This window comes from Xenopus tropicalis, chromosome 6 (genome assembly GCF_000004195.4).
Source record: "Xenopus tropicalis strain Nigerian chromosome 6, UCB_Xtro_10.0, whole genome shotgun sequence".
Taxonomy (NCBI): Eukaryota; Metazoa; Chordata; class Amphibia; order Anura; family Pipidae; genus Xenopus; species Xenopus tropicalis.
Window position 1 is genome coordinate 132091234 of NC_030682.2, and position 11340 is coordinate 132102573.

At 38.3% G+C, this 11340-nt stretch overlaps 1 protein-coding gene across 42 annotated transcripts in view; it reads left to right on the top strand.

Annotated features, from left to right (window-relative positions):
• Nucleotides 1-11064, top strand: part of rims2 (regulating synaptic membrane exocytosis 2) — a 336201-nt gene extending 325137 nt beyond the window's left edge. For 41 of the 42 annotated variants that reach the window (XM_031903547.1, XM_031903548.1, XM_031903552.1 and 38 more), the window contains 5 exons: nt 2922-3063; nt 4861-4973; nt 5518-5619; nt 7124-7263; nt 7782-11064. In XM_031903547.1, coding sequence (XP_031759407.1) covers nt 2922-3063; nt 4861-4973; nt 5518-5619; nt 7124-7263; nt 7782-8000 — 716 coding nt within the window. In that variant the 3' untranslated portion in view covers nt 8001-11064. The remainder of the gene's footprint in view (nt 1-2921; nt 3064-4860; nt 4974-5517; nt 5620-7123; nt 7264-7781) is intronic. The other variant, XM_031903571.1, reaches the window with a different exon arrangement.
• The last annotated feature ends 276 nt before the right edge of the window (nt 11065-11340 follow it).

Genomic DNA, 11340 nt, shown 5'->3' on the forward strand with positions numbered 1-11340 from the left:
CCACCCAGACCTGTCAGTTATTTAACAGTTTGCACTAACCCTTCTATAAGAAAGGAGCCAAGTTTGCAGCAGTGCAGTAACCTGTAAGAAACAAACTGCCAACATTAATGACTGGCGGTTCTGGGTTGTTGCAAAGCAAGTAAAGTAGTGTATGTGGGACAGCTCTGAATATAGAAACCTACAGTATGGCTGTGCCCATGTTCATTTAAGGGGCCGCTTGTTCAGGTTCTTTCACATAAGCGTGATCCATATTTATATGTGTGTGTGTGTATAAGCATATAAAGTAGCCAGCGGGAGGTGGGGAGAGGGAAGGCTGGGTGCCGGCACAGTATGTATGGACTCCTTGTACCATTCCCACCTCCTGCCATTCTCTGTGCAACACAATTACTTGCCATAGGCTTCTAACAAACAGTGAGAGCAGCGCATATTGGCCATTATATATACAGGTAACTGGGTAAATGATGCTGCACAACCTGCTGTCACATTCATATCCCTGCGGTGAGGAACATACAGTAAATTGGTGGCTATTATGTTGTCATCTGAATAGTAAATTAGTGATTCTCCTTGGGAGAGGCTACGTTCTGTCATACATACAGATCAGTTTAAATCCAGTAACATTATAAATATCATTACAATTAGCAGTTTTTAGTATTCCTTGCTAACGAACTCTGTTGTCTGCAGGCATCATTAGGCAAATGTCTCAGGCAGCGGCCCCTAAACTGTAAGGCTGCCCCCCCCCCCCCAAGGGGCAGGGAATGGGGGCCCAACGTAAAGGCTGGGTAGGGTTAAATGTGGGGAAATTGTCTATTTGCCCTTGATAGATAGTCACGGAAACCCACCATGAAGGTAAGTCGGGTTACTGACTTTTAAACTGGAGTCTATAAAAGAGAAAACTTGTCAAAGTTTAGGAAAACTATAAAAACATATTTAAAGCGTCAGGGGAAACAGAATTCAACTGTAATTTTAAGGTTATTACATTCTGGGGACACGTAGCATATTCAGCTAGAAGAGGTGCACTGCTTGCACTGTATTTAAAGGCAAATAGGCTGTAATCAATATAACCCAAGCAAGTTGCATTATGTCTAGGTGTCACTGAGATCTTCATCTTATTTGGGAAGCTCCGAAATATCTCCATAGTGCCATGTTCCATAGGAGTGTTCTGTGCGTGCAAATAGCTTCTATAGCTGGATTGATTTTGATTGATTTATGAGCCTAATAAAGTGCATTCCAGTTTAGTTTTACTTGATGCTAATGAATCTAGAGGAAATCCTTGTGTATCCCAAAGGGATCTTATTGGGGGTTTTAGTGTTTAAATGTTTTTGGTATCTGTAAAGCACAGGGTTCCTTATTGCATTAAAAATAGGGGGTCAAGCATTCTATATCATAGATACTATACATGTAGTAAAGCCCTGCAAATACAATAAGAGTCATGTTGTATATATAAATGTGTGTGTATACACTGTATATATGTGCTGAATGGGCTCTAGCTACAGAGACATTTACTAACAGGCATTAATCTTCCTTTGTGTTATTCCTAGTAGTCATTTTGAGTGTCATCTACTTTAGATACACGTTATTTCCTGGAAGGTTGTGCTGTTCTACTTATGTTAATGGCACCTTCCATTACCCACAACCCTGTTTCATTCTTGTTTTTATCCATTAACCTCAGTGAAATAAATGGCATTCATTTCCCTTCTTATACCCCCAAGTGCACATATCATTTTCCCCTTGGTTTCTTCTGTTCATGCAATCTGCCTTATTGGAGCTGTGATTATTCGCTCTGTGCCTTTATTCCTAGATATGCCTTGTTAGTACTCTAGGAAGTACTCTGCTTCATTGGGAAAGAGAATATGCACTATTAACAGGTAGAACTTGTCCTGTGTCACTATAGAAAGCAATGGGCATGGAGAAGCTTGACTATATATATATATATATATAGAGAGAGAGAGAGAGAGAGAGAGAGAGAGAGAGAGAGCAAAATTGGAACAATGCCGCACTCACAGGGCTTAGTGTAGAAAAATAGAGTAGTTTATTCAAACAAAAACCTAACGTTTCGGCTGGAACCTCAGCCTTTCTCAAAGTATATATTTATATATATATATAGCTTGTATTGTGTGTCTCTGTGGGTTTCCTGCCACCTCCAAATCCATACAGGCAAATTAGATTAGATTGTAAGCTTTACTGGGAATGTGTATGATGTGTAATCTCTGCAGATATGTCAGCACTATATAAATGAAGAATAATAACTAGAGGGCAGAAAAATGGAGAAAAAATAAACCCTCTCAGCTTGCATAGAGGGCCAAGTACAGTTACATAACTACAGTTGCAATGAAATATTAACCAGCAGATTTGTGGATTTCACCATTTGCGTTTAGTGAGATATGGGCAGCCATGAATAGGGGCCAGAAAAGGCCCTGGTAATGTGGCCCTATATTCCTCCATGCAGCCCTGACCTGGTTGGAATTGAAAAGTCAGGCAAGGGGAAATATCATACATTCTACTGTAGATATTTCCATACAAAGGGAATAGTTAAAACAAGGAGAGCACAACATGCCTTTAAGATACTAAATAGAACATATTCCAGTAGAAGTTTGCTATTTTATATATAAAGCTTAGGAAACCAGATGAAGAGACTGATTGGTGATTGGAATATTCTTATAATGTAATAAAAGCCTCACGAGTTCTGGAAGTTCATAGCAACCAATAAGCAGGTAGCATTTACTGGTCAACTTCATGGAAAATATGGATTTGGTTGCTGTGGGTTACTAGACCTAGTGTGGCCAATTTTATGCATTATTCTTTATCTTAAATATGCTACAAGGCTTGTGTGTATCCAGCAAGTGATTAAATGGCACTGTTTAGTCAGCTTGGGCATGATAGGCACGTTTTTGCTAATGCCGTTTCCCACTTGGCTTTTCCAGAAGTCGGAGGGAAGAAGCTGAAGAGCACCATCCAGAGAAGTACGGAAACAGGCCTGGCCGTGGAAATGAGAAACTGGATGAGCCGCCAAGCAAGCAGGGAGTCCACAGATGGGAGTATGAACAGCTACAGCTCAGAGGGGAAGTAAGTTGGCTCCATCTTCATATGGAAGAACAGAACATTCCCTACACTTGTGTAACCCCAGTAAGCCGGCCGTGTCCAAATGCTCCTAATAAAGCTTTATTTATACTAGTGTCCAGTTTTATTTTACTTGCTGTGCAGTTGTTCTCTTTGTGCTTACCAAGAACATGCATGTGTTTGTATGTATCCGTTGCACCAAAAACCCGTTTGTATTATGACTGAAATCACATTATAAGTTGCAAGTTGGTATTATTTACACAATGCTTAGCGTTGGGTTCCTTGGGTTGAGCCGTGCATGTAGCTTACTCCTGGTAGTGTTGTACAACATAGCAATAGGGCCGGCTGTGTGCGGGTTTATGCTGGATTGTAGGATATGGCAGTCATGTGGTTCCTGCGTTGGTTTTCTTTGATGTTGCATTAGCCTAATACCTTTGGGCTGTGCTGTCTCCCTTGCCAACTCATCATAAAAACAGAACTGCTCCGTAAAGGATGAATTATATAATGTCTGCCTTAGAGATTTAAAGTGGGGGATATTTATCTTTTAACATGAACAGAAGTACCTCCCTTATGGAGACGGATATATACACTATGTGGCTTCTACTATCCTTTTGATCGCAACTTCAGAGAGATTTCTATATCCTTTTATTTTACAAGAGGGGGTACATTATTTTTCTGAGGATACAAAGCACTGATATTGCCTGATTTCATGGCCCAGCACCATTTATATCAATTTATATTGCCCTTTATTACCAATGTGAAATATACATACACTGAAAAACTAACATGAAAGTGGGGTCATTGCAAAATATGTGATGTGAAACCCCAATGTGTTGCTCCTTGGGACTGGCTGTGCACTTGAACAGAGGCCCAAGATAAGCTGAATCTTTGGTGTTTGCCATTCCATATTCCACGCATCTGTACTACAACCCTGTGTTTTGTGAAGTGCTTAGGTGCTACATACATTAGCCAAGTTGCTTTGTGGGGTCCCCATATACTTGTATGACTATAGACCTGCACCTTTAAATTTAAAATTGAACTAAGCACCATATTACCCAATGTGGGCAGATTAATGGGTTGATCTGAATTAGAATTTTGGAAGATCATTTACTATGTGTACATAATTCATATAATTAATTTTTCCTCATGTTTTAATATTGCATTTGTGCAATTCTATTACTCTCTGTCACATTCTGTGGGTTTATTAGTTTCACCCTCTGTCCCACTTTCATACCCATATCTCTCATGGACCTCTGAAAGCAGCAGTGCAGTAAAAATTGTGGTACAGATCCTGCAATGTGTCTTATGAGACATTTTATTCCCAGTGTATGTCTAACATTTCTTGCCATTAAGCAAGGCTGAACTGCTGTTTCATTGCTAAGGAAAGTAGCAACTCTAATGCATAGCCTGTTCTCTTTCTATATGTTTATCTATCCTTCCCTCCATGTGTATATATTATGTATATTCATATATATAATATATCATATTTTTCATGGCTTTTGCGCTAGTTAAGATATTAATAGCCTATGCCTGGTCTGTTAGGATCAGCTATCCTTGGGGACATGGGGATTTTACTGGTGACCAAGCCTTACTAATATAATAATAACAATAATAGCATTGTTCTTTTTCTCGCTAAGGAATTCAGTGACCATATAAATGCACAAGGATTAGTTATACAGGTCAGGAACGTATAATACAACAGGGGGTACATTTTTATAATGGCTCAACCCGATGCTTTGATACCAGTTTCCTATAAGGATGAATTATACTTACATTAATATCATTTTGCTTTCTTTTCCCAAGTCTGATATTCCCTGGGGTCCGACTGGGTTCCGACAGCCAGTTCAGTGACTTTTTGGATGGTCTTGGTCCTGCCCAGCTGGTTGGTCGCCAGACTTTGGCCACGCCCTCTATGGGTAAGTGTGAAAATTGCATGTAAAGACAGTAGTGAGGTTTATTTACAGTATGAAAACGTGGCTGCCTTTGTTCATAGAACATTGATTTGCTGCAATGTAGCATTTTGATATGACTTGGGTATTCTTTAATTTTGCATTCTTTTAAATTTAATGTTATAATAGGATCAGTCAGACTATAACATGGCTAGACTAGGGACAGGTGTCTAGCTGAGCCACTGAGCCTTCCAGTAAAGCATACAGTTTATTATATATACAGAGATGCATTGCATTCCATGTTTCGGCCACATGAATCCTTCCTCAGGTGAAGACACCTCTTTCCACTGCCAGTGAAGTCCCAGCAAATATTGCCAAGGGCCAATATTGATTTCTCAGCATGTCAGAAAACTCCATAGATTTTTCCAATTATTCCTAGACAACAAGCCCCAGAATAAAGCCTCATTAGGCTCTAAAAGTTTGTCAAAGCCCTACGTAATTCCAAATAAGTCGTTTTATGTTTTCTGCTGGAAACTATAATATCTCTGTTCTTTCCTCTGGTTTATTACAGGAGATATTCAGGTTGGAATGGCTGACAAAAAAGGCCAGTTGGAGGTGGAGGTGATACGAGCCCGTGGTCTTGTTGTAAAACCAGGCTCAAAGACACTGCCAGGTGAGTTATTCACTGAGGAATCCACGGAAATCACGTTTCAGCAGTTTGGCAACATTCATAGCTATTTCAATCCTGCAGTAGATTATAAATCTGTGCAGGTAACTCCTTAGGTTTCTCTTGGCTCACCCTTGGGTAAGGGGCACACGTGGCATATCAGGGGTCATATTTTTCAGAAAGTTAAGTAAGGAATAACATAAATTCTGCATTCATGTGATTGCCTTTTACGTGTATCGGAGGCAGATATACTCACCAGGATAGACAGGAGAGCACCTCCAAAACACCACTGTACAAAAGCTTTGACCGAATACCAAACCAGATCTGAAACCTAAACTGCTTATTTAAAGGAGAAGGAAAGTCATTTTAACATTTTACTGCCTATAGATTCGCCACATTAGTGCCACCTAGAACACTTGTTTAAAGGAACAGTAACACCAAAAAATGAAAGTGTATAAAAGTAACTAAAATATAATGTGCTGCTGCCCTGCACTGGTAAAAGTTGTGTGTTTACTTCAGAAAGTCTACTATAATTTATATAAATAAGCTGCTATGTAGCCATGGGGGCAGCCATTCAAAGGAGAAAAGGCACAGGCACATAGCAGATAACAGATAAAACACTATTGTATTCTACAGAGCTTATTAGTTATCTGCTATGTAACCTGTGCCTTTTTTCCAGCTATAATGGCTGCCCCCGGGGCTACACAGCAGCTTATTATATAAATTATAGTAGTGTTACTGTAGCAAACACCCCAGTTTTACCAGTGCAGGGCAACAGTGCATTTTATTTTTATTACTTTAAAGCTCTTTCATTTTTTGGTCTTACTGTTCCTTTAAGATTGCAGCTGCCATTTTAAGTAGCTTTGAGTTGCAGCTTTAGAATTGGTAGCTCAGATCACACGTTCCTAAGGGTGGGGGAGTGAGTTTTATGAATTCTTATGGGAGGGGGGAGCAGGAGAGGGGAGAGAGCTGAGCAGACTCTGGCCCCAGGAATGAATGATTTTTCTGAGAGTGGAAGTCTGATACCAAAGAATATGTTTACAAAAAGGAGACAAGAAATCCTGTGTTTCTTTTGATAGAGGACTCAGTACAGCGTTTCTGTGAGTGCTTATGGCTGTATTTACATAGACCTTTCTTATAAAGCTTACTTAGTTTTTACCTTTCCTTCTCCTTTTAACTTGAGGAAGATCCAAAAAAGCATTAGCTAATGAATATTCTCCCCTTCAGTTAAAAACACATGAAAACAGGCGCACTCTTATAGTGTAAAATCAAAAGTAAATAGTTTAATACATAAAAGTTGCACTTGCAATTGTTGCAGTACAATACGAATCAATCAATGAGGCCCAACGCGTTTCGTCATCAAGTGACTTCCTCAGGGGAATCTCATATCTATCATAGATAATCATTATTTTAAATGTTTATGGGGTATTTTTGCATTTGTTGCATATTGTAAGCATTGGCGCAGTAGATTGCTCCTCAGTCACTTCAATCTGTTTCTCTTCCTTTCTAGCACCCTATGTTAAGGTGTATCTCTTAGAAAATGGAGTGTGCATAGCCAAAAAGAAAACAAAAGTAGCAAGAAAAACGCTGGAGCCTCTATACCAGCAAGTGTTAGCGTTTGAGGAATCACCACAAGGGAAGGTCCTACAGGTAAGGTTCTAACATTGATTAGCAAAGTAGCTCTGTAACCCTCCTCCTGCTTGTCTGTCTTTCTGTCTGTCTATCTGTCTATCTTTCTATCTATATCTATCATTCTATCTGTCTATCATTCTATCTGTCTATATCATTCTGTCTATCTGTCTGTCTATCTAACGTTCTATTTTTCTATCATCTTTATCTGTCATTCTATCTATCTGTCTATCTATTGTTCTATCTATCATCTATCTATTTATCTCTCTGTCTGTCTGTCTAGCTATCATTCAATCTCTATCTATTTATCTGTCTGTTATCTTTCTTTCTCAGTATATCTATCTCTATCTGTCTTTCTAGTCTCCATTGAGTTAATGTTCTGGTCTATTATTTTACTATAATTGGACATTTTTCCCAAGATCCCTTATCTTATGTTAAACGATAAGCTACTTGGATCAAATTCCCAGTAAAGAACTGTTTTGAGTGCAGTGTTGTTACTGTTTCGCTTATTATCTTTCTCTTTTCCTTTGCTCCATCAGATCATTGTTTGGGGTGACTATGGACGCATGGACCACAAGTCCTTCATGGGGGTGGCTCAGATACTTTTAGATGAACTGGACCTATCCAGCATGGTGATTGGATGGTATAAACTTTTCCCCCCTTCATCTTTAGTAGACCCAACGTTGGCTCCACTCACTAGGAGAGCTTCCCAATCATCTCTTGAAAGCTCCACGGGACCTTCTTATGCTCGTTCATAGCATCTGTGAAAAACAACTTGTCTGTGCAACCAGCGTTACAAAAAATGTAAAATCTCAACAAAACAAAAACAACAGGTCGCAAACCCTGGTAAACACTGCATGCTTAATGTTGTGTCTTCTGAGCCTGTTTCTAGGGATTCCAAGCGATCCTGTGTTCTCAGAGGAAGTTGCACACATTGTGCGCTAAAGAAGGCTCTCAGGGGAAGGAGCGGAGTTACGCATGACCAACAGGGTTGGAGACCAGAGAAGTTCAGTTCTAGTTGAATCTGAAGCCATGGATAACTGACACTATTAAAAAAAAAAGTCAATCTTTCATGCAACAAAAGTCATAATCAATGACATGTCATATTGTTGCTAGTTTTTTGGGTTTTTTTGGAAAATGTATTTCATTTTTGTATTTGACCCCAAAGACCGGGTAAGCCGAAGAATGAGATCTAAAGCAAGCAAAGCAGAAAACTAGGAGACCACAGGAGAAAGAGATGGCCCAGTGTTATTAAGGACAGTCGTTACGAGATATTACACAGCCCATTCGCTTTGGAAAGGTTGGCGACGCGTTTAACGCAACGAGCCCACCGCGCAAGATCTCTCCAGGGAAGATTTTTTTATTTCTGTGGTTATTCTGTACTGTATGAAATTTAAAGAAAAATTATATATATATATATATTTTTTTTTTTTTTTTGCATGGACATGGATCTAAGTAAACACTAAAATGATTTTATTTGGGCTGCAACTTGCAAAAAAAAAAACCACACAAAAATAAACGACAAAATAACAAAAAAGAATCAGCCATTTTCAACAATTTATATGATTTTTATGAAAACAAAAAAAAAATGTCACTAGTGCATGTTATAAAAAGGGAGAGAATGCAACCGCGTGATACGATGACAACAACCACCTTTCTCATTCTTAACAACCAATCACGGTCTGTGGTTTTTTTTTTCGTTTTTTTTTTTTCTTTTTGCAGACTTATATTCGACAGAAAAACAAAACGAATCATTTATAGCAAATATTTAAAATTCTGTTGATGTGACGAGAAATAAATGTAACATATAAGATTTATTTAAATGTAAAAGGTCCAAGCCTTGTAAAGTTGAACATTTCCGTGCAGAATTGTACATTGTCCCTTTCTGTCACTTCTTCTCATCCATAGACATTTTTGCATTTTGTCCTTCCGCCCCATGTCCCCTCCCCCCCATCTGATCACTGATTCTAATGCTTTTTTGATCAAGGATTGCAGAATTTTTTCCTCCCTGCATTCTTGTATTGTCTGATAGAAAATAAACAAAAGGAAAACGTTACTGTTTTGATCCCTCCCCCTGAGCGGCAGAGAAGATATCACTGCATTACGGCCTTTTCTGATCCTCGTGGGATGCCGTATTTTCTTTCATTCAAGCATGTTGAAAAACAAAAAAACAAAAACAAAAAAAAAAAACGATTTTGCAACATGGCTTGAGAATACCTAAGGTAATTCAGCATGTATTTGTTATAGAAGATATTTGAACTTTTTTGCAATATCTTGTACAGTGCATGGTAACTATTTTTTCACCATCAGATCGAATCCTTCAGAAAAAAAAATGACAGAATTATGCGGCCATTTTTTTTTTTTTTTTCTTTCCAGCACCCACTGGTATGGATTTCAAGGTGGAACCAAAAACAAAAAAAAAATTACAAAAATTCACTCTGATTTTCTTTTGGGAGGAATCCCATTTTTGCACATTTTCTGAGTTCTGAGTAATACCAAGTTGATTTTTCTTTCAAAGATACACCAAGTGCTTGTAAGGCCAGTCTTTCAGAAGCACCAATAGAACTGTTTCTGAATGCGTTTGCTCTAATGTTCAATTCAGCAAGTCACACCCGTTCCTCAGATGTGCAACAGTTGCCCCGTCGGCCCACGTCTGCGGCTCCTGTGACTTGGAAGCACACGTTGAACTCTCATGCACATCTGCCTCTATAACGTCTCAGTTCGACTTAAGCAAAAACAAAAGTATATTTTTTTTAGGGGAGGGGGGGTATTTTTACTCTGGAACGAAGTCTGTTAAAATAAAAAAAACAAAAAAAAAAAACAAAAACAAATTCGCTGTCGCGTTTCAAACCTCTAGGGAAATTGTCTCTTTCGTCTGCTCCCGCAGCTATAAAACACTAAAGGTGTGGGCGTGGATATTTTGTGGGCGTATATTTAACATTGTAAATACGCAGACATCTAGAGCCCGTGGAGAATTTAAAAAAACAAAAAGATCTGTGCACATATATGTCAAGATTTTTTTTTTTTACATACATGTATGTATATGCTTGTGTTTCTATGTATATGCAAACAGATGAGTGCACACAAACATATCCACTGATAATTAGCAGATACGATAATCCCCGCCCCCTTTTTCAATTGGCCATAAAAAGAAACCTTCCTCTCAAATCAAGTTTGACCGATATGCAAAACTTTGATGCCTTTTTTTTCCGTTTCTGTTGTGCAATCTCACACCAAGCAAGACTGGCTTTCAATACAGTTGTTCGATGAATTCTGTTGGTTACAAAGTCACTGTTTTTAGATGGTTTTAAACCAGCAAACGATAATTACAAAAAAAAATAAAACAAAAAAAAAAAATCAAATCGTACCATCTACAGTATCATGTCATACATATTAATAAAAACAACATTTCTGGTATTGAAAATGCAGTGTAATATGTTATTTTCTGAAAAAAAATAAATTCCCAAGATGCATTTTTCTTTCTAATTTTTATAGGGAAAAAGACCATATAAAAAGATTTGTACATACGTATCATTATGCAGTATTTATTTAAAAAGAAAAAAAGTTGATGTATTTTTTTTTTTTTTTTTTTTAATTTCACATAATGTCTGCAGCACTGTTACTGATGTAGTCCTGTAAATAACATTCCCCCGGAGGCTACTGCAGTCTTGTACATAGTACGTTTTAAAAAAAAAAAAAAGCAGAGGCAAAGACGGTTGGTGGAAATGGCACACGAGTCCTGCAATGAGCACCAACTAATGTAAAGCATATTCATTACGGTGGTGGTATTTAACACTTTAAATAAAACATTTTCTTTACACGTTTGGAATATGATGTTTTCTTTGCAAGGTACCGATTAGGGAGAATGGGCGGAGACTGGTACGGCCAATGGGCATTTTCTATGCAGCAAAGGAGAAAAAAAGAAAAGATGATGGGCAAATTCAAACGGAAAGAGCCACTATATCATAATTAGTGATGAGCGAATCTGTCCCGTTTCACCAATAAATTTGTGAATTTTGGCGAAAATGGCGCACATCAAAAAAATTCACAAGCAACTTTTTTTTTGATGCACGTCAAAAAATTGGCGCTCGCGTAAAA